Source organism: Nicotiana tabacum, chromosome 15 (genome assembly GCF_000715075.1).
Source record: "Nicotiana tabacum cultivar K326 chromosome 15, ASM71507v2, whole genome shotgun sequence".
Classification (NCBI taxonomy): domain Eukaryota; kingdom Viridiplantae; phylum Streptophyta; class Magnoliopsida; order Solanales; family Solanaceae; genus Nicotiana; species Nicotiana tabacum.
The window spans coordinates 48964020-48990939 of record NC_134094.1 but is presented as its reverse complement, the minus strand read 5'-3'; the positions used below and the strand labels follow the sequence as shown (position 1 = coordinate 48990939).

Sequence of the window (26920 nt, the reverse complement as noted above, 5' to 3'; positions counted from 1 at the left end):
TTGAGGTGCTTGAGAGAATGGGAGAGGTGGCCTATAGACTTGCCTTGCCACCTAGTCTATCAGGAGTTCGTTAGTGTTTCATGTTTCCATGATCTGAAAGTATTATGGGGATCCGTCATATGTTTTGGACTTCAGCACAGTGCAGTTGGATGGGGATTTGACTTATGATGTGGAGTCGGTGGCCATTTTGGACCGAAAGGTTCGAAAGTTAAGGTCGAAGAATATAGCATCGGTGAAGGTTCATTGGAGAGGTCAGTTGGTCGAGGAGGCTATTTGGGAGACCAAGCAGGAGATGCGGAGCAGATACGCTCACCTTTTTGAGACTTCAGGTATGGTTCTAGACTCGTTCGAGAACGAACGTTTGTTTAAGAGGGGGAGAATGTAATGACCCGGCCAATCGTTTTGGGTATTTTAGCCCCGTTTCCCGTATTTGATGCTTTACATATGTGTATATGTGATTATGGGACTTGATGGGGTAGTTGGTTTGGTTTTGGGGAAGTTTTGGATTGAGTAGGGATACTTAATCCCTTGTTCGAAGGCTTAAGTTGTAAGAGTTGACCGGAATTTGATAATTCCAATAGGTTCGTATGGTAATTTTAGACTTAGACGTATCTAAGGATTTTGATTTGGAGGTTCCTAGGTTGTTTTGGCTTGAATTGGCGAAAGTTGGAAAGTTGAAAGTTTGGAAGGTTGATAGGTTTTACTAAGATTTGACTTTGATGGTATCGGGTTCAGATTGTGGTTCCAGGAGTTGGATTAGTCTGTTGTGTCATTGGGGACTTGCATGCAAAATTTGAGGTCATTCCGGGTAGTTTAGGCATGTTCGGCGTAAATTTTGAATTTGGATCAGTTCCTTAGGCTTATATTGAGGTGTGATTCGTGGTTTTGACATTTGTGGTGTTATGTGAGGCCTCGAGTAGGTCCGTGTTATATTTTGGGATTGGTTGGTGTGATTACACGGGCTCCCGGGGGCCTCAGGTGTGTTTCAGATGGGTTTCGAACCATTTCACCATGTTTTGGACTACTGATTTGCTGATGTCTGATTTCCTTCTTTGCGATCACGACAAGGCATTCGCATTCGCATAAGGTTGGAGTGGGTTGGGTAGTCGCCCTTCTATGCGTTCGCGGTAGGGCTTCGTGTTCGCGAAGCAGCTGGGAGCTGGGGGGAGTTTAGACTACGCGTTTGCGAGGTTCAAGCCACGTTCGCATAGGGTGAGGTAAGTATCTTACCTAAACTTGGTTGAGGCACTAGTTTCAAGAGTTATATACGATATCTACGTGCTATGGGTGGCGCATATGCGTGGGGTTGAGCCATGTGCATGCACCGGGGTATTTATTCATGCTTGAGGTAGTACTTAGGCTATGATATACCATGAATTGATTGTTAAGCTTCAAGTTGTTATGTTTCATATATTTGTACCCTTTTCTGAGCTATTTAAACCATATTTGAGGTTACATAGAGGTTAATATCCTAATTGAACCTGATAATTGCTACTTCCGTGATATAATTGCCTGATTTGGGCTATGATAGCACATCTTGCACATTCGTACACCTTAGCATATTACTTATACTAGTCTAGGAGTATGATATTTTGATATTCATTGATCATGTACATGTAATCTTGTATATTTTCTTTCTGTGTGATATGGATTGGACTAGCAACATGTGAGTTATCAGTGCGGTAGTGATTATTGACACGTGAGTTATCCGCGCTGCATGATATTATTAGCGTGTGAGTTGTCTGTGCGATTGTGATTATTGGTGTGTGAGTTGTCCGTGCGGTTGTGATTATTGGCTCGTGAGTTGTCCATGTGATTGCGATACGATAGCACGTGAGTTGTCCGTGCAACACGTGAGTTGTCTGTGCAGTTGATATATTATTAGCACGTGAGGGGTTTTGTGTAGCACGTGAGTTGTCCGTGCAGCGTGTGGATATGGATCCATCCCCAAGGGTCACCCTCTCATGTTTCTCTCATGATGGTGTACATACGGTATGAGGAAAGTTGATCAGTGGTTTGGTTTGGTTATGGTATTTTGAGGAAAGCTAGCCAGTATTTGATTTGGTTATTGCATTTTTTCTTTACTTGCAATTTCCTTGGTTGTTTACCTGTTTTATTTGCATATATTCTTTATATGCTGAATTTTTGACTGAGCAGAGTATGGTAAGCTATTGTGTGCACCAAGGTGGTTTTATCTGTTATTCATAAATTGATCATATGATTGTTCAGTACTTGTTAGATCTATGAACTGTACAGGTGAATAACGAGAATCATTTATAATTCTTACTGCTATTACCTCACCGAGGTTAGTTATGATACTTATTGAGTACATGGGGTTGGTTGTACTCATACTACACTTCTGCACCTTGCAAGCAGATCCAGGTATTGGTCCAAGTCACCAGTAGCTGCGGCTTGTTGCTGAGTTTAGCTTTGGAGGGATGAGGTACAGTTACATCTCGACTGTAGTCTTGGCGTCTCTTTTCCTTTAGCATTATTATTTCCATTTCGACAATATTGCTATTTTTATTCCAACCTTGTACTTCTGTTTAGTGCTCATAACTCTGTATTACCAATTCTAGGGGATTATTGTATTGCGACGCAGTTATTTATGTTATTGGCATTAGACTTGTACTATTTCTGCTATTTCTCTTATTATTTTTCGTTGTTGTTATGTTGGCTTGTCTAGCAAGTGAGTTAGGTGCCATCATGACCGGTTGGTGGTTTTGGGTCGTGACACTTGCTTTATCCCTAATATATTGTCAGTGACTTATTTCAATTATTTGTTACTGTTTGTATACACTGTCATTGCACTTTCCTATCGAGTCTTGGCCGTACACAATCACACCGAAATCACACGAGGGTTGTCTTTTCACCCTTCTGAACCTTCTTTCAAATTTCTTTAGTTTTAGAGAACGACATGCGAGGTCAACTGACATGTCGTCTCACAATTATTCAGTTCTACTCCAAAAAGCTTAGGAAACACTGTACTCTTATAAATATAGGCCATGCTGCATACACCCTAGGTGAGTCGATCCTTTGCATTGACCCGCAAGTAGGAAAACCTCCCTAATGTCAACAGGTTATGCACCTAACAGCATGCCTTATGCGAAATGACAAATTAATCCAGATTAAGACTCTAAGGAATCGGAGCAAAATACTTACCTAGCCTTTTTCTCTCATTTTAGATGGAAATCAACCATAACATCCTGATATTAGCATGGTTATGTGAGCTCCCCACAAGATGAAGCAATGGTGGAGGAACATCCGGCGCGTGCATGAAGACGAAATTAGGACACACCTTGGAGAGCTGACTGCGTTGATGAACATCCGAGCTGATAGAGTGCTCACCAGGTTGTTGATAGAATTCTGGGATCTAACCAAAGTAGTCTTTAAGTTTGTCGACTATGAGCTAACACCTACGCTCGAGGAGATTACCCGCTTTACAAAATTACAATTCGCTGGACGAAAGCCCATATTGCTGGTCATCATGCGGGGTCACGGGTTTCTCTATGCATTGGGATTGAAGAGCAATCAAAATCTTTGGAATGTCAAAGACGGGTGGATAAGTTTAGACCAACTGTTCGACATATTTGGGCATTTGGAGAGCTATGATTTACATCATGAGAAGTTTCAGTACGACACGGAGACGTGGGAGAGCCTTCGCCCTTGACCTTCTCTTTGGCATTATTGGGACTTTTGGTTTTTCCACAGCGAAAAGGACAGATCAACATTGATGTGCTACCGCTGGTCTTGGCTACATTTTGGGGGAACTTGAGAGTCACTCTAGTCCCAATGTTGCTGGCAGAAATGTTCAGGGATTTATCAGCATGTTCAAGAGGCTACGACTTCTTTAAGGATTCCAACCTGTTTCTGCAAGTATGGGCACATAACACTTCCTTAAAAGAGAGCCGACCATAACTTCGTCGACACCAGCAATATGATTCGCAGCCATGAAGAGCGAACGATGCACTGGGGAGAACCCCATGGGCAGGAAGAGTGACGTGATCTTTTAACTCACCTAAGTGGAGACTTCGTCAACTGGAAGCTTTCTTGACAAAATGGCAGAGCAATCGTGAGGTTGTCAGAGAAATATTTCATTGAGCCGATGGGATTGGAAGGAATTCAGCTATATGCACCGCTGAGAGTTTTGAGACAGTTATGTCTGGTATAAGATGTACCCATGTGGTCTCGAATAGCTTTATTCGAGGATGAATACAATGAACAGATCCCAATTCCAAAAGTGAGACAACTCCAAGATGAATGGAGTGATTTGGTCACAATGAGTATGGGATAGAATACGTGGTGCACACTAGAGTACTTTGTGTGGATTTTCGAGGAAGACCAGTTGGCCAGGCCTAGCCGAGACGGTTTAGCATGATTGGAAGATACGAGGCAGCCTTGCAAGTGTATCACAAAATTTTACCCCACTACCTTGTCACCTCCACTATGCACTAACAGGTGGTCCCAAGATCGGTCGACCATATGCTACCACCAACTGATGATGACAATAAAGTTGTGGAATACGTGTAGATCGAGTTCGAAGACGAGCCGGAAGAGGACCCGGAGGAGGATTCAAAGTATCATCATGAAGACGTCAAGGAAGAGTTTAAGGAGGATCCTGAGGAAGACCTAGAGGAAGAGATCTTGGGGGGAAGGGGGATTCATCAGAGGATTACTGAGTTATTGGTTTGTTTCCATCTTTTACCTTTTGAATTCCATAAGGGCAATCTTATAAGCCCATGAAGTCTTTATAAAATCCCGGAGGGGCCATGTTGCGACATTTGAAAATTACTCTTTATCCCTTGTATCATTCAGAGAAAGCTTTGTAGCCCATATCACCATGTTGTAACCACCAAAATTTTCTATCAATAAAAATCAATTTCGATCTGGATCCGAACGTGTCAAATAATTTAGATATTTTGTTAATGCTTACGACGTAGGCCTGCCTCCGAAAAAGAGAGGTCCCCTAATACTTTAGGAATGCGTTTGTTCAATATGTGAATTAACTGCTCTATGTGATTATATCTATACATTACTTGAGCTAACTTCTATTTTGTTTTGCTTTCTTGCTTTCTTATCTTATTATTTACCCCCTCCCCCGAACAGAGGTTGGTTTGTGTTAATAATTAAACTGGCTGAATCATCGTATAACTTGAGGTCTAAAGGAAAGATGACCACCATAGATAACCCGACCGAAAATGCTCTGGCAGTAACTAACATCCCAAGGGGTTCAAGAGAAAGAGACGAAACATGGAACGATGAGTATGTCGCCTGGATGGAGAAAGAAATGGAATCATTGAGAGAGGGAGCACAATAGATCCGGGAACTGGCACATCTGGCCATGACAACGCTCCCACAACTACCTCGATCTCGATCATTAGACTCAATCCTTGACCATTTTCCTTCATCAACCAGGCAACCTGCCAGCACTCCAACTACCGCTACCTATACCACAACTCCTGCCATGTTTCAGCCTATATCACCAGTTACTCCTACGAATCCACCAAACCCTCCCATACATACGCCTTATGTTCCCAACTACATGTAAGAACTGTAAAATCCCCCAACTATAATTAACTTGGTCTAAACCCTTCCCCTTCCTTGTGATAATGTTACCTTTGCAAATACCCATACGTAGTATATAACTGCAGCACACATCACCACTCATGAGCGGTATGTTCCACCCATATATACTGTAGGAGAACTAGCTTTTACTACGCCCGTCATAGTCAGGGTGCCTTACGAGATTGATCAGTATGTTGAGATGGAAAAAGAAGCAAGATCTAAAGAAGATGAATCGTTGTCAGAACAACTATGGGTTGTAAGAAAGCAAATGAAAAACCTACAGGTTGCTTGAGGGGGTGAGAGCTTAGATTACATGGACTTGTGCATACATCCAGATGTCGATATGTCGGCAAGATACAAACCTCTGAAATTTGATTTCTTTGACGGGATTGGAAATCCCCACGCCCACTTGAGGGCCTATTGTAATAAGCTAGTAGGAGTGGAAAGGAACGAGAAGTTAAGAATAAAATTATTCATAAGAATTTTGACCAGAGAAGCACTCACCTACTATACCAGACAAGATCCCAGCAATTAGAGAGAATGTCAGGATATGGCCGAGGATTTCATGAATCATTTCAAGTTCAATACTGAGATTAAACCGGACATATTTTCTTTAGTGAACATCCAAAAGAAACTCTTTGAGTTATTTCAAGAGTATGCCCATCATTGGAGGTCAGAAGAAGCTAGAGCACAACCCCCGCATGATGACAATGAACTAACAAAATACTTTATTCGTGCCCAGTAAGGAATCTACTTTGAGAAAATGATAGGAATGATGGGCTAGAAGTTCCCCGAATTGGTCAAGATGGGAAATGTCTCAGAAGAGGGTATCAAGTGCAGGAAAATACAATCCATGGCCGCATTACAAGCTACTAGAAAAACCATACAGTTCGGTTCCATTGGCAGCGCAAAGAAAAAGAAGGAAGAGGTGACTGAAATTGTCCCTTACTATCAACCAAGCCCCCCTCGTCGAGCCAACCAATACCCCGCAAACGCTCACACCCAACCCAGCCCATTTATACCCCAGTCTAAAATACCCGGCCACATTATGATCCACCTCGAGCCAATACATATCCAAACCCACCACGACCATATGCCCATGTTCAAACCACCACTCATCAAAACAGGCATGCTTATGCTCCCTGACCGCATCCTAACCTCGAAACACGGAACCATAGAAATTTTACCCCAATTGCCGAGCCATTGGCCCAACTATTTGAAAGACAGAGAAGAGTCAGTTTGCTATATCTGGTTGAAGGAAGAATCTCAGACAAACCTACTAAGTACTTTCATGCAAGTAAGCACTGCGCATATCATTCAGATGTCCCGGGGCATGAAACTAAAGATTGTTATGGTCTGAGGCACGAGATCGAAATGTTGATTAAGAGCGGAGTCAACCAATATACCCCATCCCCATCAAATGTAAACCATAACTCACTACCAAACCACAGAAATCAAGGGATAAACATGATCACCCTTAAGGAAGACTATGATTTAAAAGGAACCATCATTACCATTAGGAACACTGAAGAAGCAAGGACAACCCCTTGGGAGGCCCCATTAATCACGGTGCAATTGAAGCCACTAGTAATGCTCCAAACCTACCAGCCATGGCCCCTCACAGCCGTCAAAGAGGATTGGAATCATAATTACAAGGCAGATCCATGGGCCTATCAGTCGAAGGGAAAGGGAAAAATGACAGAACCTATGGTAGCTCATGGGATGACTCGGTCGGGAAGATGCTACACTTCTAAGGAATTGAATTGGGAAAATCCAAATAGATAGCAAAACCAGAGGAGAAACAAAACGGATGTAGAAGCGGCAGAATTCTGGTGAAAGATGCCGGTTAAGGAGTACTCTATCAAGGAACAGCTGAAGAAGACCCATGCACACATATCAATCATGGATCTGCTGATGAGTTCTGACAGTCATAGGGACGTTTTAGTAAAAGTATTGAGTGGAGTAAGCATGACGGGCAACACCACTAGTGGTCCACTGACAGCAACTATTGGGAAAATGGTGGAGGTTAATAAGGTCTCTTTTTGAAAGGATGAGCTTCATGTAGAGGGTGTGGATCACAACAGAGTTCTACACTTCATAAGTGCATATATTCAGTTAATTGAAAGTAAAAATGTGCTAAAGTAAAAATCACTAACACGAATTGGCAATATTTAAGAGACAAAAAGCTTAAATTTTCATTTTTCCTTGGTTACTAATATTAGCACCCACACAGCGTGTGGATAATATTGTGATCCCACTTAATTAATAAAATATATATATATGTAAATAACTATTGGTAAAAACTCAAATATTATAACCTCACATATAGTTTGTAATAAAAATGAATAACAATGTAATACGATTTAAAAATAAATAGTACTATCATGTAGTAAAAATTTAAAAAATACATTTAATAACATCTTAACTATCATTATAAAAAATATATTATATTATTATCTCAACTGAAGTATCTCTCACAACAATATTAAATTCTACCAACCTGTGACGACCTGATAGGTTGTTTTGAGTTCTAGCCTTTATTTTCATGTTCCGAGACCTCGATTAGCTCCGTTTAGTATTTTCGATCTGTGTGCACAGTCCGTATCCTTTTCTGGAAAGATTTTATGTGAAAATTTGAAGAAAACATGATTTTTAGCTTTAAAAGTAACTTGAGTTGACTACGGTTAGCACTTTGTATAAACGACACCGAATTGGTATTTTGACGATCCCGGTGGATCCATATCGTAATTTTGGACTTGGCTTATTCCCGGAATTGAATTCGGAAGTGCCTAACTTAAATTGACGTGATTTGTTGAAACTATTAACTTGAAGGTTTAAAAATTTCCTAGGTTTGACCGCAGGTTAACTTTATTGCTACCGGATTCGTATTTTGATTTCGAAATATGGTATAGGTTCATTTTACTATTTAAAACTTGTCTGCTAAATTTGGTGCAAAACGAAGTTGACTTGATAGGAATCAGACGCTCGATTGTGAATTTGGAAGTTCTTAAGTTTGTTAGAAAATTTCATGCATTTTGATGTCTGATTCGTAATTTTAAATGTTATTTTGGTGTTTTGATCGTGCAAGCAAGTTTGTATGATGTTATTACACTTGTGTGCATATTTGGTTTGGAGCCCGAGAGGCTCGGGTGAGTTTCGGATAGGCTACGGACCATTTGGATCGACTTAGGAAAATTGCTGGTTCAGCTATCTGTTGATGTCTGGTGCAATGTGCTTCGCGATCATGAAGCCTCTCTCGCAATCGCAAAGGGGAAACTAGGACAGGGGTGGATTCCTTCTACGTGAACGTGAGAATGCAGTTGCGAACACGAAGCAGTAGGGGGGATTACCCTTCGTGAACACGACCTCACCCACGCGAACGTGATGGGTTAATAGGTCTGGGGGAAGGCTAGGCTGATACTCTATGCAAACGCGAGCCTAAGATCGTGAACGCGAAGGCCGGGTAGGTGAGGCCATCGCGAACGCGGAGTGTATCTCGTGAACGCAAAGGCCATTTGGGCTGTTGTGCTTCGCGATTGCGTCAGGTCCTTTGCGAACGCGAAAAAGACTTGACGCCATGATATAAAACATTTCAAAATCGGGATTTCTTCTTATTTTTCACTAGTTTCAAGTTTGAGCTCGGCCTAGAGGCGATTTTGAAGAAATTTTTCATCCCAACTTCATAGGTTAGTAGATTTTAAATTGTTTTCTTACATTTCTATAAACACCCATTGATTTTAATCTTTAATCTATATTTTTTCATGGTAGAAATTAGGGATTTATGTAGAAATTGGGGATTTTGAGAAATTCAGATTTAGACGTCAATTTAAGGCCAGATTTCGAAACTAATCACATAACTAGGCTCAGGGGTGAATGGGTAATCGGGTTTTGGTACGAATCTAGAGTTTTGACCAAGCGAGCCCGGGGTTAACTTTTGTTGACTTTATCCAAAAACATTAAAGATTGAATCTTTTTCACTCGTGTGCAGTTTCTAAAGCCTAATTTGAATTATTTGAACTGTATTTGCTAGATTTGGTTGGTTTGGAGGCTTGTTCGAAAGGCAAGGCCATGGTTAGTTGATTGCTTTGATTCGCTGAGTGAGATAAGTGTTGGGTCTAACCTTGACTTGAGCGAATTAGGAATTCTTGGACTATGTGTTATGTGAATTATGCGAGAAAACGATGTATATGCGAGGTGGTGAGTGTATATACGACGTCATGATATTTTTTTCCATGTTTTAATTTATTTCATGATATATCTTGCTTCATGCATTAATTGTTACATGCTTTATTTGACTTCTATGCCATAATTGTTACTTGTCATTTAATTGTTCCTTGTCTTAATTTGTATGTTCCTCCCATGACTCCATGCTTTTTTGCTACTTGCCCCTACTTGCATACTTAATTGTCACATGCTTTAATTGTCCTATTATTTTTGTATATTTGTTGCATTCTATAATATGGTTTCATTTGTATCAGTTGTTTAGTTGTTAGATACCGATAGATTGGTAAAGTTGAGATTTTGAGTTGTTATAGATTCTTTGATTATTATTTGGTTCTTTATTACCTTGTACATTTACTCTCTTGATGTAGAAATTCTTGTAAATTTGGTTGTTGAATTGTTTGTGTTGATTGGAATTATTTGGGGAGTGGGTTGCACACCACAATGGAAATTGAAAGGTAAGGAATTGAAATGGTGGAATAAGGATGGATTATGATATTGACAGATCTTGATATGGTGGGATCGGGTTGCGCGCCGCAACGGATTGTATATGTCATACTTATTTGTGATTGTTTGATTTTCCTCAGTATTGTGATATGAGACTATGAGACTTGTTATTCTGGGCTCTCTGGTAGTTAAATTTCGAGTTTGTTTTCATGAGTTAACTACTTTACTTCCATTTCATGTTTTCCTGTTATAATTATTATTGTGTAAAGGTTATTGTAAGTGGCCCGCCTTAGCCTCGTCACTACTTCGTCGACGTTAGGCTCGGCACTTATAGAGTACATGGGTCAGTTGTACTCATACTATACTCTACATTTCTTGTGCAGATTCTGGAGTTGGTCCCAGCAGCGCTTAGTGAGATTGCCCGGATCCAACTACTTGTGGAGACTTGAGGTATAGTTGCACAGCGTCCGCAGCCCTGAAGTCCCATTCTATGTCATCATTGCTATTTATTTTGATTCAAATAGTTATGTTTATTCAGTCTATTATCTGTAGTACTCTAGACGCTCATGTAGTCGTGACTCCAATTTCTAGGATTGTATTTGGATTACGTCGTTCAGTAGTTTACACCTCATTTTGAGACTATTCGATTTTTATTGTTATCATTTAATTTGAATTGTTAAAACTGGTTAATATATATCGCTAATGTTGGCTTGCCTAGCAAGTGAAATGTTAGGCGCCATCACGGTCCCGAGGGTGGGAATTCGGAGTCGTGACAAGTTGGTATCAGAGCACTAGATTGCCTAGGTCTAATGAGTCATGAGAAAATCTTGGTAGAGTCTGGAGGATCGGTACAGAGACGTTTGTACTTATCTTTCGAAGGCTTTAAGGCTTTAGGAAAATTTCACCTTTTCCTTTATCTATCGTGTGGTTTATTTCCATTATTGAAGTTTGAACCATTCAACTCATGTTCTCTCGCAGATGGTGAGAACTCGCACGTACAGCCGGGAAGGAGCCAGAGCCCCCTACTGCAGCCACTACCAGGAGTAGAGGCCGAGGTCGAGCCAGAGGCAGAGCTCAGCCTAGAGCTCGTGTAGCAGCACCCATTGTGGGCCTCAGATTGATCATGAGGAGGAGATCCCAACTCAGACTGCACCTGTCGGACTCGCTCAGGTCCCTGAAGGATTTATATCCACTCTCATGCTTTAGAATGCTCTAGTCCACTTAGTTGGACTCATGGAGAGTGTGGCTCAGACCGGGTTATTTCCTATGGCATCAGCCATCTCTCAAGCTGGGGGGAAAGCGTAGATTCCATCCACTGACACTCCGGAGCAGATGGCTCCCCTATAGAAGACTCTGGTTGCTCCAGTAATTGGGGTAGTTCAGTCCGTTGTTCCTACACAGCCCGGGGAGAGGCCCGCGATGTCTTCTGAGGGAATTATGAGGTTGGATAAGTTCACCAAGCTCTTTCTTGTTCATTATAGTGATGCACCTTCTGAGGACCCACAATATTACTTGGACCATTACCGCGAGGTGTTGCGCAACATGGGTATTGTTAAGACCAATGGGATCAACTTTGTAGTGTTCCAGATTGCCGGTTCTGCCAAGAGGTGGTGGCAGGATTTTGAGCGGAGCAGACCAGCTGGTTCACCTCCACTTACCTACGATCAGTTATCGCAGTTAATTATGTAGAAATTTATTCCTTTCACTCTGAGGGAGGAGTACCGTAGGCAATTCGAGCACCTTCAGCAGGGTGGCATGATTGTCACCCAATACGAGACCAGATTTGTGGACCTAGCCCGTCATGCAACTATTTTGATTCCCACTGATGGAGAGAAGGTGAGGAGGTTTATTGATGGTCTTACCTTCAACATCAGGCTTCAGATGGCCAAGGAGACGGGGGATGATAATTCTTTCCAGAGGGCTGTAGAGATTGTTAGACGGATCGAGATAGTTCGTGGTCAGGATAGAGGGGCGACATCTGAGAAGAGGCCCCGTTATTTTGGTGGCTTCAGTGGTGCCTCATCTAGAGGCAGAGTTGTTTTTGGTAAAGGCTATCCTCCTAGGCCGATTCATTTAGTTCTTCATGTAGCCCACGGTGCTTCGGGCGGTCGTGGTTCTTATGGGTATTGTTCTAAGCAGTCAGCATTCAGTGCACCTTTAGCTCCTATTAGTGCACCTCCGATCCAGAGTTATCAGGGTGGTTATCCAAGTCGACAAGGCCGGTTCCAGGGTCAGCAGTCACAACAGCTGAGGGTTTGTTATACTTGTGTAGATTCGAGGCATGTTGCTAGATTTTGCCCTAGGTCATAAGGCGGTATGCCACATTAGAATTCAGTGCCTCCACCGCCCGCTCAGCCAGCTAGAGGCGAGGGTCAGGTTGCTAGAGGAGAAGTTCAGGCCGTTAGAAGTGAAGGTCAGGCCATTAGAGGTGGAGGCCAGCTAGCTAGGGGCCGTCTGAGAGGCGGAGGTCAGAATGGTAGGGCCCAGCCCCATTTTTATGCATTTTCAGCTAGACTTGAGGAAGAGTCATCTGACGCCATCATCACAGGTATTGTTCCAGTTTGCCATAGAGATGCTTCAGTTCTATTTTATCTGGGCTCTACTTATTCCTACGTGTCATCCTATTTTGCTTCATATCTGATCATGCCTCGTGATTCTTTGAATGCTCCTGTATATGTGTCCACGCTTGTGGGAGATTCTATTGTTGTATATCATGTTTCGTGTGTGGTTTCTATCGGGAGCCTTGAGACTAGTGTAGATCTCCTACTTCTTGATATGATAGACTTTGATGTTATTTTGGGCATGGATTGGCTATCACCTTACCATGCCATATTGGGATGTCATGCAAAGACGGTGACCTTAGCCATGCCAGGGTTGCCTCAATTTGAGGGAGGGGGACTCCTGGCCATTCTACCGGCAGGGTTATTTCTTATGTGGAGGCTCAGCGTATGGTCGAGAAGGAATGTCTAACATATTTGGCCTATATCCATGATCCTAGCATGGAGGTTCTTTTCATGGATTCAGTACGAATTGTGCGTGAGTTTCCAGAGGTATTTCCTGCAGATTTGTGGGGGATGCCACCCGACAGAGATATTGACTTTTGTATTTACTTGGTTTCGAGCACTCAACCCATTTCTATTCCATCATACCATATGGCCCCACTTGAATTGAAGGAGTAATTGCAGGATTTTCTTGATAAAGGATTCATTAGTTCTAGTGTCTCGCCCTAGGGTGCGCTAATGTTTTTTGTGAAGAAGAGATAGTTTGATGAGGATGTGTATAGATTATCAATAGTTGAACAAAGTCACTATCAAGAACAAGTATCCTTTGCCGAGGATTGATGAATTATTTGATCAGCTTCAGGGTACCAAAGTATTTTCGAAGATTAATTTGAGATCTCACTACCATCAGTTGAAGATTAGGGCATCAGATATCCCTAAGACAACTTTCCGGACTCGGTATGGACATTCTGAGTTTATAGTGATGTCATTTGGCTTGACAAATGTCCCAACAATATATATGGATTTGATTAATCGGGTATTTAAGCTCTATTTGGATTCTTTTGTGATCGTCTTCATTGATGATATTTTGATCCACTCCCGCACTCGAGAGGAGCATGAGCAGCATCTTCGGATTGTACTTCAGACTCTGAGAGATAGTCAGTTATATGCCAAATTTTCTAAGTGTGAGTTCTGGTTGGACTCGGTTGCCTTTTTGGGGAATGTTATATCTATCGAGGCCATTAAAGTGGATCCTAAGAAGATTGAGGCAGTTCAGAACTGGCCTAGACCTACTTTAGCTATAGAGATTCGGAGCTTCCTAGGTTTGCGGGTTATTATTGCCGATTCGTAGAGGTGTTTACATATATTACAACCCCATTGACTAGATTGACCTAGAAGAATGCCCCATTCAGGTGGTCCGATGAGTGTGAGTCGAGCTTTCAGAAGCTTAAGACTGCCTTCTTGACTACAACTCTGGTATTGGTGTTGCCTACGGGTTCGGGGTCTTACACCACGTATTATGATGCATCACATATTGGGCTTGGTGCAGTATTAATGAAGGATGGCAGAGTGATTGCATGCGCGTCTCGGCAGTTGAAGGTTCATGAGAAGAATTACCCTATTCATGACTTTGAGTTGGCAGCGATTGTTCATGCATTGAAGAATTAGAGGCATTACCTCTACAGTGTGTCGTGCAAAGTATTCATAGATCACCAGAGTCTACAGTATTTGTTTAAGCAAAAAGGATATCAATTTGAGGCAGCGGAGGTGGTTAGAGCTATTAAAAGACTATGATATTATCATTTTGTATCATCCCGGGAAGGCCAATGTGGTAGCCGATGCCTTTAGTAGAAAGGTTGTGAGTATGGGTAGCCTTGCATATATTCATGTTGGTGAGAGACCGCTAGCATCAGATGTTCAGGCCTTGGCCAACCAGTTCGTGAGGTTAGATGTTCGGAGCCTAGTCGGGTTATTGCTTGAACGGTTTCTCGGTCTTCTTTGTATGAGCACATCAGAGAGCGTCAGTATGACGACTCCCATTTGCTTGTCCTTAAGGACATAGTGTAGCACAGTGATGCCAAGAAGTTTTCTATTGGAGATGATGGGGTGTTGCTGATGCAGGGTCGGATTTGTGTGCCCAATATGGATGGGCTTCGTGAGTTGATTTTTTAGAAGGCTCATAGTTTGTGGTATTCCATTCAGCCGGGTGTCGCCAAGATGTATTAGGTTTTGAGGCAGCATTATTGGTGGAGAAGAATGAAGAAAGATATAGTTGAGTATATGGCTCAGTTTTTAAGTTGCCAGCAGGTGAAGTACGAGCATAAGAGGCCTGGCGGTTTGCTTTAGAGACTTGAGATTCCCGAGTGGAAGTGGGAGCATATTACCATGGATTTCATTGTTGGGATCCCACGGACATTAAAGAATTTTGACGCAGTATGTGTCATTGTGGATAGGTTGACCAAGTCGGCGCATTTCATTACGGTGGCAGCTACTTATTCTTCAGAGCGGCTGGCTGAGATCTATATCCGCGAGATTGTTCCTCTTCACGGTGTGCCGGTGTCCATTATTTCTAATCAGGGCACGCAGTTCACATCACTTTTTTGGAGTGTCGTACAGCGTGAGTTAGGCACACGAGTTGAGTTGAGTACAACATTTTACCCCCAGGCAGACGGGCATTCCGAGCACACCATTCAGATATTAGAGGATATGCTTCGCACCTGTGTTATGGATTTTAGGGGTTTTTGGTATCACTTCTTGCCGCTTGCGGAGTTTGCATAGAAAAACAGCTACTAATCGAGTATTCACATGGCTCCTTATGAAGCCTTATATGGGAGGCGGTGTCGTTCTCCAATCGGTTGGTTTGAGCTGGGAAAGGCTCGATTGTTGGGTACTGATTTGGTTCGGGATGCCTTGGAAAAGGTCAAGATAATTCAGGATCGGCTTCGTACAGCACAGTCTAGGTAGAAGAGTTATGCCGATTGGAGAGTTCGTGATGTTGCATTCATGGTTGGAGAGAGGGTTTTGCTCCGGGTTTCACCCCATGAAGGGTGTGATGAGGTTCGGGAAGAAGGGCAAGTTGAGCCATAGGTATATCGGGTCCTTTGAGATCCTTGAGAGAGTTGGTGAGGTGGCCAACGAGCTTGCATTACCACCTAGCTTATCAGCAGTTCATCTGGTGTTCCATGTTTCCATGCTCCAGAAGTATCACGGTGATCCGTCCCATGTATTAGATTTCAGCTCAGTCCAATTGGACAAGGATTTGACTTATGAGGAGGAGTCGGTGGCTATTCTAGCACAACAGGTCCGAAAGTTGAGCTCTAAGAGTTATCCTTCTGTTTGAGTGCAGTGGAGAGGTCAGCCGATCGAGGCAACTACGTGGGAGTCCGAGCCCGATATACGGAGTAGATACCCCTACATTTTCACCAGTGCAGGTACTTTTTTATATCCGTTCGAGGACGAATATTTCTTTTAGAGGTGGAGAATCTGATGACCCGATAGGTTATTTTGAGTTCTAGCACTTATTCCTTGTTCTAAGACCTCGATTAGTTCCGTTTAGAGTTTCTCGATTTGCGTATGCAGTCTATGTCCTTTTCCTTAAAGATTTTATGCAAAAATTTGAAGAAAAAATAATTTTTTGCTTTAAAAATGACTTGAGTTGACTACGGTTAACATTTCGTGTAAATAACACCAGATTAGTATTTTGGCAATCCCGGTGGGTCCGTATCATGATTTTTGACTGGGCGTATGCCCGAAATTGAATTCGAAAGTCCCTAACTTAATTTGACGTAATTTGTTGAAAACTAGTAACTTGAAGGTTTAAAGATTTTCTAAGTTTGACCGTAGGTTGACTTTATTGCTACTGGATTTGGATTTTGGTTCTGGAACTTGGTATAAGTTCATTTTACTATTTAAAACTTGTTTGCAAAATTTGGTGCAAAACGGAGTTGATTAGATAGGATTCGGACGCTCGGTTGTGAATTTGAAGTTCTTGAGTTTCTTTAAAAATTTCATATATTTTGATGTATGATTCATAGTTCTAGGTGTTATTTTGGAATTTTGATCACGCGAGCGAGTTCGTATGATGTTATTACACTTGTGTGCATCTTTAGTTTAGAACCCGAGGGGCTCGGGTAAGTTTTGGATAGGCTATGGACCATTTGGATTGACTTAGGAAAATTGCTGGTTCAGCTATCTGCTGATGTCTGGTGCAATGTGCTTTGCGATCGCGAAGCCTCTCTCGTAATCGCGAAGGGGAAACTAGGACATGGCGGATTCCTTCTACGCGAATATGAGAATACGATCGCGAACGCGAAGCATTGGGGGGGTTACCTTTCGCGAATGCGACCTCACCCACGCGAACGCGATGGGTTAATGGGTCTGGGGAAGGCTGGGTTGATACTCTACGTGAACGCGAGCCTAGGCTCGTGAACACGAAGGCTAGGTAGGTGAGGCCATCGCGAACACAGAGCGTATCTTGTGAACGCAAAGGCCATTTGTGCCGATGTGCTTCGCAATCGCGTTAGGTCCTTCGCGAACACGAAGAAGACCCGACGTCAGTGATTTAAACCATTTCAAAATCGGGATTTCTTCTTATTTTTCAGCATTTTCAAGTTTAAGCTCGGCCTAGAGGCGATTTTGAAGAGATTTTTCATCCCAACTTCATAGGTTAGTAGATTTTAAATTGTTTCCTTACATTTTTATAAACACCCATTGATTTTAATCTTTAATCTCTATTTTTTCATGGTAGAAATTTGGGTTTTAGGTAAAAATTGGGAATTTTGATAAATTGAGATTTAGACCTCAAATTGAGGTCGTATTTTGAAACTAATAACATAACCAGGCACGGGGTGAATGGGTAATCGGATTTTGATCTGAATCTAGGGTTTTGACCAAGCGGGCCCAGGGTTGTCTTTTATTGACTTTTTCCAAAATTATTAAAGATTGAATCTTTTTCACTCGTGGTATTTTCTAAAGCCTATTTTGAATTATTTGAACTATATTTGCTAGATTTGGTTGGTTTGGAGGCCTGTTCGAAAGGCAAGGCCATGGTTAGTTGATTTCTTTGATTCGCGGAGTGAGGTAAGTAATGGGTCTAATCTTGACTTGAGGGAATTAGGAATTCTTGAACTATGTGTTATGTGGATTATGTAAGAAAACGGTATATATGCGAGGTGGCGAGTGTATATACGACGTCATGATATTTGTTTACATGTTTTCGTTTATTTCATGATATATCTTGCTTCATGTCTTAATTGTTACATGCTTTATTTGACTTCTATTCCATAATTGTTACTTGTCATTTAATTATTCCTTGTCTTAATTTGTCCATTCCTCCCATGACTCCATTCTTATTTGCTACTTGCCCCTACTTGCTTTACTTGCATACCTTAATTGTCACATGCTTTAATTATCCTATTGTTTTTGTATATTTGTTGCATTCTATAATGTGGTTTCATTTGTGTGTGTTGTTTAGTTGTTAGATACCGATACATTGGTAAAGTTGAGACTTTAAGTTGTTAGAGATTCTTTGATTATTATGTGGTTCTTTATTACCTTGTACATTTACTCTCTTGATGTAGAAATTCTTGTAAATTTGGTTGTTGAATTATTTATGTTGATTGAAATTGTTTAGGGAGCGGGTTGCACACCGCAACAGAAATTGAAAGGTAAGGAATTGAAATGGTGGAATAAGGACGAATTATGATATTAACAGATGATGATATGGTGGGACCGGGTTGCACGCTGCAATGGATTATATATGTGGTACTTGTTTGTGATTGTTGTATTTGCCTCGGTATTATTATATGAGACTTGTTATTCTGGGCTCTCTGGTAGTTGAATTTCGAGTTCGTTTTCATGAGTTAACTACTTTACTTCCATTTCCTATTTTCCTGTTATTATTATTATTGCATACATGTTGTTGTAAGTGGCCCGCCTTAGGCTCGTCACTACTTCGTCGAGGTTAGACTCAACACTTACAGAGTATATGGGGTCGGTTGTACTCATACTATACTCTGCACTTCTTGTGCAGATTTCGGAGTTTGTCCCAGCAACGCTTAGTGAGATTGCCCGGATCCAGCTACCTGTGGAGACTTGAGGTATAGCTGTACGGCGTCCGTAATCCTAAAGTCCTCTTCTATGTCATCATTGCTGTTTATTTTGATTCAAACAGTTGTATTTATTCATACTATTATCTGTAGTACTCTAGACGCTCATGTATTTGTGACTCCAGTTTCTGGGATTGTATTTGGATTACGTCGTTCAGTAGTTTATCACTTTATTTCAGACTATTCGGTTGTTATTGTTATCATTTGATTTGAATAATAAATATAACTAATGTTGGCTTGCCTAACAAGTGAAATATTAGGCGTCATCACGGTCCCAAGAGTGAAAATTCCGGGTCCTGACACAACCTAAGTTACATAATTTATTACCTTTAGTGTTTTAATGTTAAAAAGACAAACACAAATATACATACATGATAATTTATCGGCAATATATTCTCACTTTTGGGAGGTACCAACATATGAACAGTTGGATCAGAATTTGCTGAATAATTCTGATGCTACTTCAATTTTAACCATACAATTAGTGTTACTTTGCTTTTAACAATTTAAATTATACGTTTATGACATAGTGGATTGTTCAAATCACTATTCATAATGAAGAATATTCCATAAAACTCTTTAACTTCATGAGTTTCAATTTTATTTAGTAATTTATTTTTAAAGAGTCAATGTTTTCTCAATTAAACAAAGTGGTAATGTAATTTTAATATTTCTATTATGCCATACACATTTCCTAAAAGAAAAATGAATCAAATATATTTTACCTTTAATTTTTGTAATTCACTTTATTTTGTGTAAATAGTAATCCCAAATAGTGTAATTATATTCTTTTACATATTTACCTTCTTTAAGTCTATTTTATTATAATTTACACGTATATAACGACTCCAACAACTGCTCAATCAATTAGCTCAAATAATTTGTGAGAATATACATATTAACAAAGGACTAAGAAATCACAGTCCATACCCGAGCCATTAGAGAAGAATCCATACTTCCATTCCTATTTATTTATCATAACAACTATTAGAATTCATAGAAAAAACTAAAACGTTTATATATTGCTTCCAAACAACTAAGACATAAGACAAACTACAAAATTTTGGATAACTAATTTTACCATAAAGTAACACAATTGACATTTTGTTCAGCCGATATCTGAGTAGCTTCATACTTTAAAATATTATTTCCATAAAACATATTGATGTATAGCTTACTATCAGTTCCTCTTATTTTTTTGTACATTTATTATTGATTTAACTTTATTTTAACATCATGGGAGTTACTTTACGATCTATCGAATCAAACCCCATGACCACTCTCTTTTTGAGAATCACTTTAAAATTATTTTAATTCAAACTACATATATCACATATCTCAATTCTAAAAATTGAAATGCTAAGTGAGCAAGAGAATCAAACTGCATGCCAATGACTTTTAATTTTGTATTGAAATTAACTATATAAGAATTTATATTATGTCTTTATATTTTTTCATTTGTTTCTTAAAATTGTGTCAATTGTCTATGCTTTTTATTTTAGTTTATCTATTAAATATTTTTAAATACGTGTATCTTATCCATATAGTATTACTTTTCTCATTATTATTTAAAAAAATTCTAATCTCAAAAATCAATTAAGTCTTATTCTTCTATATATCTTTACACTGAAATTATGTATTTACACATTTTTTTCTCCTTTTGTTTGATTATTTATACATGTTATTGTGTTACCAATAACTTAAAATTATCCATATCCTTGTCTGCTACTCCCATTATAATATATTATAGATGAATTTATTTTTTTTCTTGTAATAAAATTTCATTTACTTTTATCCTTTTATTCTACTGCTCAGATTAATATGCTTAAATTTATCATTAATATTTTTAGTATTATTTATGTAATATCTTTATTTTATTTTTTAACTTAATTCAAAGTATAAAATTTATGACACTATCTCTATTCCTCTTTTTTTTATATTATTTTTCCTATAATAAATTCTTTTTATATAATCATTTCATTTAGTATTTAATACAACAGTAGATTATAAAAATAGAAATGCATATATTCATACTTTATACTTCACCAAAATCTCAAGGTATGTTTTTCGTCCTTGGAGTTTTTTTTTGCCTATTAAAAAGCTTGGATGAGATTTGATTTATTTTATTTTTTTCAATTTAAAATCTTGGATAAGATTTGAATTGATTTGGTTAAACAAATAAATAGACAGAAGATATGTGAATTATTATTATTGTTGTTTAGAATAAAAATAGTAGTAGGTGTATTAGTAGTATGTGTTGATAATACTTCCATCTTTATCTTTATAATTAGTTATGATAAAGGTGTTATTTTTATCTCTCAATTCAATATTTTTTTAAAAAAATCTTATTAATTAAGATTGAGCAGTAGGTTGTATCTTTAGAAAAATATTCACTCTTTCCATTTAGATTCAAAAGAATCTTATTTACTATCTTTCTATTTAAATTCAAAAAAAATTTATCTTTCAATTTAAATTAAATATTATTATAAATATTTGACTAAAATGCCAAGTGCTATAGTAGCTCGCCACTTGATTTAATCATAATGTAAATTTTATTACGTTAATATAGATATTGATATAGATATAAATTATTACAAAAGAGAATCCCGAGCCAAGAAAAGGTGCATGAATTTGTCATAGACCTCACCAGCACCGTAGCTTCAGTAGTAAAATCCCCTCTAAAAAACCCTAGCGCGCTATTTTTCATATTATATTGAGTGAGAGGCGCCGAACCCTAGAATCACAGCTCAAACACCCCAATAGAAGCAATGGTACTTCCTTGTTCTGCCTTGGTGTCCATTTTCTTTCTAACATAATATGTGTAAAATGTGTGTGAATTATGTTGTGAGCAGGGTATCGATCTGAAGGCTGGAGGTAAGAACAAGAAGACAAAGCGCACAGCACCTAAGTCTGATGATGTTTACTTGAAACTCCTCGTCAAGGTGAAACTTCCTCCCACTCCTTATTTTTCTTAGTATTCTAATATTAGTGCTGTTGCCATGTAGGATGTGTTTGGTACGGAGGAAAATGTTTTTCATACAAATTGTTTCCTGTGAAAATTGTTGTTACCATCATGATCTAGTGTGTTTGCTTGGCTATAAAAATAATTGACATGATAATCATAATGTTGACACGATCAGGTCAGGTCACTTAAAAAGTTAAATTGCAAGTAACTCTATTTAATAGCATTAATTTGTAATCTTTAATAATGGTAAGTAAACTATTATAACAAGTTAAGTTACATTGATAATATAAAAATTCAGTGCATATAAAATAGGGTATTGGTAAAGATTGAAAATAGTGTCTCGTGTTGGTTGAAACAAAATGGAATAAGGGATGTGCTATTTGGGAATGAAAAATGACTATTGCCCATTAGAAAAGGAAGTCATTCTAACCCTTTTGGTGAAAATAGTTTATAGTAATCAAACATTGCAAAGTGAACTATTCACTCTATTCAGTAGTTCAAATGTTTGATTAGTGCAGTCTTTTGTTTGACATTTGTACAGCTATACCGATTTTTGGTGCGGAGGACGGGAAGCAAGTTCAACACAGTGATTCTTAAGCGGCTCTTTATGAGCAAAACCAATAAACCTCCCCTTTCACTCTCGAGGTTGATATCTTATACCAAAGGAAAGGTATATCTTTCCTCTTTCCATTATTGGATGCATTTTATTGCAGATGTATAGGTTCATTTGTTTGTCTTTCTTTGCTTTAGCTGATTTTTTAAATGTGATTTTAGGAGGATAAGATTGCTGTGATTGTGGGCTCTGTTACCGATGATGTTAGGGCCTATGAAGTTCCAACATTGATGGTATGTGCTTTGAGATTCACAAAGACTGCAAGGGCAAGGATTGAGAAAGCTGGTGGTGAGTGTTTGACATTTGATCAGCTGGCTCTTAGAGCTCCACTTGGTCAAAACACGGTAATCAATCACACCCCTTTACCACTCTGTTACTTAATTTATTGCCCTTTAACGTGGTAGTTCCGTGAGATTTTTTGAAACCTTGGATGTGTTGTCTGTTTGCTGCCATTTATTTTGCGTATAGGTCGCTGTAGCCATTTGGTTTCATATTTTAGTAATGAAGTCTTATTTTGTAGGAAAGAAGTTGATATGGTAGTCTACGAGATAAAAGAACACTATCTTGAATTGCTGTATTCAAATTAGTCAGTAGAATGCAATATGGTTGTGGTGTTGGAGGCCTGAATTGGTATTGAAAAAAGCATAAATTCTTGTTTCGCATTCTTCAAATGTGATTTAACATGTTTATGATAGAAATTGGACACTGTCGATGCTTAGTATTTATATGTCAGCTTTTCTTTGAATGGTCTTCATCTTGCTGCCTGAGCTTCCACTCATGTTAGTTTCCTTTAGCTCTTCATTGGTTGCACATAGTTCTTCTTGAGAGCCTTCTTATGATTCCTAAGATTTTATCTGTGCGTACACAAAACCAAAGAAGATTGTATCTGCTTGAGCCTTTTCCCATAAGAATCCATGGAGTTGTGCTTGAATGCTATAGGATTACATTAATTCAATTAATATTACTTTCTTATTCTAATCCTCCCTTTTCCTTTCGGATCACTGGCTTATAGGAGGATGAATTTTCCACAACTTTTGAAACATTGGAAGAAGATGCTATATAATTATTCATATATAAAAACGGAAAAGTGTTACTTAAAAGTTATATAATTAGGAATCAGGGTTCAAAAATAAAGATAAAAATATATGTATTCAGGAATCAGGGTAGTTTACCTGTTTTATTATAGTTTCGGAAATGGAGGGGTGCTCTATTTGATTCAAGTTTCCCTTTTAGTAGATTTTAGATTTGAATAAACTGAATGTTCTAAATATAGGTTTAACTATCACATTATTCGGCTAATTAAAAATTCTTAAAGAGTGTCTCTTGTTTTGTAAAACACTGTGTATTCTCCTGTTTGAACATTTGCTAGGAAATTTTTTAATGGCAGTGTCTTGACTCTGGGGGAGCTGCCTATAGGGAAAAAACTGATATTGGCATTTTTTGGAGTATTAGGTAGCATGGGTTATTTACATGAATGAACATAGTCATTGATTTTTTTGGTAATAACAACGGTTAAACATTGTAATTAAATCCCCAAGGCATATATAGAGTTTAATAAGTTAAAAGAACAATGGTTATGTTTGTACATTTCTCTAATTATCTTAACCTAGAATTGGAGATTTCACTTGTGTATAATTGCTAATTGGGAGCCGAGATCTCTGCCATGCTTGCTGAAGAATCCTTTTGTTTCCATATTATATGGCTGCAGTTCCATTCATAACAGTATTTGCTCAATGTCATCTGTTGCACTTCCAACGTAAGTGTCTGAACTCCAACTAAAAGATCTTGTAAATATTTATATATCAATTTGCAGGTTCTTCTAAGAGGCCCTAAGAATGCTCGTGAAGCAGTGAGGCACTTTGGTCCAGCTCCTGGAGTTCCACACAGCCACACGAAACCGTATGTGCGTTCCAAGGGAAGGAAGTTTGAGAGGGCCAGAGGAAGAAGAAAGAGCAGGGGTTACAAGGTTTAAGTTGAATTCCATTATCTTAGGTTTGTTTCTATCATTGTATACAAGTTTTGGAGACTACAATGCACTTGTTTAGTTGGTTATGCTTTTTCAAATTTTGTTTAGAATATTTGAATATCAACTTGAAATTAATTTTTTCAAAATTCAATATAGTGTTAGTATGATATCTTTTTATTCATAGATTGCTATTACAACCTAAAGTTTAACTGCTTTCTTCGCTTTGGTCTTTTTTATCTTGTTGTTCCTACTTGTTGCCATTACTTCTTTTCATCCTTCCAGTGTTGGGGTAAGGCTGCGTACATCTTTCCCTCCCCCATACCCCATTCTTGGGAACTCATTGGGTTTGTTGTTGTCAATGTAGCTTTGTGAGTTTGTTACTTTATGAAAATCAGAAACCAAAATCTCATTGTTTTTGCTGCATTTGGATGGATTCAGCTTCATCTTGTTATATTCATGGTTTTGTGGAATAAGTGGACGATTCAGAATTTTGTGGCAGATTTTAAGTTCTCAACACCAGAAAATATCTGGGAAGACTTTCTAAGAAACATAGCCATCGAACAGTCCGTTGGGCTTAGCTGATGTAATAAAGTAATTGCTAGGCACTAAGTGTTGAAATTTTGGTATAATATGAGGGTGTTTGGGTAATTTTATAACGTGGTCAAATTAACTTATAATCACTTTCATCATTTATCTACGCATTTGTCAAATATCAAAGTGCTTATATGTTAAAATAATTCATGAGTTATATATAAGTTGGTCATACCAACTTTGTTTAGCTTTTAATCGCTTTTAGTTTGACTAATAATTTTATAATTTTATTCCTAAAATGTCTTTTCTAAATTAAAACCCTCATTCCTCCATTACGTCATTCCCTGGCCTATTATTTAAGATCCAGCCATACGCTAATGTTGCACTATAAGTAAAGGTTCAATTAAACCCGTTTCAATTTAGATGAGGTAGTTTGACTCGGCACGAAATTTAAAAAAAAGAAGAGACTTCTAAAATTTGTGGTCTTAAAAGTTTAAGGGGGTAAAAGCTTTGTGGGGTCATGCCATTTGTGTGGTAATAAAAGCTTCTCATTAAGGATAAAATGGGTAAAATGAAGAGTTTAAAGTTGAATTATTTCCAAATTTAGAAATGTGTCATTTATTTTGGAACAGACTAAAAAGAAAAGTACTTCATCTAATCTGAAACAGATGGAGTAATAAATATGAATCTATAGCTTTAAAATTATAATGGGTTTAATGTTAAAAATCTTAAAAAATTGAACCCATAATGTAACCACCCGATCGATCGTTTCGTGTATTGTGGGTGTTCCCCTATTTATTGCCTCTTCCATGTTCATTTGTGGCTATATAACTTGTCGGGGTGGTTGGATTGGTTTCGGAGAAGTTTCGGGATGAATTGGGATACTTAGTCCCAAGGTTAAAAGTTTAAGTTGAAAGAGTTGACCGGAGTTTGACCTTTATGTGGACGACTCCGGAATGGAATTTTGATGGTTCCGATAGCTTCGTATGGTGATTTTGGAGTTAGGCGTAAGCCCGAATTTGAATTTGGAGGTCCATAGTGTCACGACCTCAAATTCTCACCTTAGGATGTAGTGACGACACCTAGTCTCTAAGACTAGGTAAGCGTAATACATGAAGAGATCTAATAAAAATAACCAATTCAACTATATAAAATTAAACTGTTAAATAAAATAACATAACTAAAGCTGAACAATAGTTATACAATCCCCAAAACCGATAGTACAGAGTCATAAGCTCTACTGAAATACATTAAAATCTCTAAGTACAATAGTGCTTTGAAACGAGGATAAATAGTAGCAAAGATAATATCAGGAGGTGACTCCGAGGCCTACGAGCGTCAAGTAGGTATACCTTGAAATCTCCAGCCGCGCAGACACAACTCTTAAATCCAACACGATCCGAATTACCTGTATCTGCACAAAAATATGCAGAAGTGTAGCATGAGTACATCACAACGGTACCAAGTACGTATCAAGCCTAATCTCGGTAGAGTAGTGACGAGACCAGGTCAAGACACCCACTAGACATAAAAACTTGTGCAAGATATTAACATAAAGCTAACAGCGAAAAGAACATCAACGTAAGGCTAACATCGGAAAGATTATTAATATAAAATCAACAATAGAATAATAGAATCACAAATGGCAACAAGAAGTAAACGGGTAACAAAGCACCAAAATAATTGACGAGCGCAAAACCGGTGTAAAAAACTTAGGCTCGCTAGTCAAAGATAGTATAATATTAAATCGTCTCCACAGGGATTGACTTAAATAATGTTCTAATAAATCTTCAGCTCAACACTATCCAGGATAATAAACCTTTGATTGATGTTATTATCAACTACAAATAAAACTAAGATTATCAATTATAAGAAACACCAATCTTAGTAGAATGAACAGTGAAACAAAGAGAAGGCAGTCATAATAATCAATAAGTACTTCATAGAAATACAAGAAAACACCAAGTAAGGATCACATAGTTTCCAATTCAATCTTTTCATCTT

At 38.7% G+C, this 26920-nt stretch overlaps 1 protein-coding gene across 1 annotated transcript; it reads left to right on the top strand.

Annotated features, from left to right (window-relative positions):
- The first annotated feature begins 21472 nt into the window (after positions 1-21472).
- Positions 21473-24566, top strand: LOC107774248 (large ribosomal subunit protein eL18y). Its single transcript, XM_016593744.2, has 5 exons — positions 21473-21612; positions 21694-21783; positions 22348-22476; positions 22581-22763; positions 24233-24566. Exons 1-5 carry the CDS (start codon positions 21610-21612, stop codon positions 24389-24391), a joined length of 564 nt encoding a protein of 187 aa, XP_016449230.1. The 5' UTR covers positions 21473-21609; the 3' UTR covers positions 24392-24566.
- Positions 24567-26920: the final 2354 nt, after the last annotated feature.

Bases quoted from the DNA above. Each gene is read 5' to 3' on its own strand.
- LOC107774248 (XM_016593744.2), top strand. The intron at 21,784-22,347 runs GTGAAACTTCCT...ACATTTGTACAG, and splicing joins ACTTGAAACTCCTCGTCAAG to CTATACCGATTTTTGGTGCG. The intron at 22,477-22,580 runs GTATATCTTTCC...ATGTGATTTTAG, and splicing joins TATCTTATACCAAAGGAAAG to GAGGATAAGATTGCTGTGAT.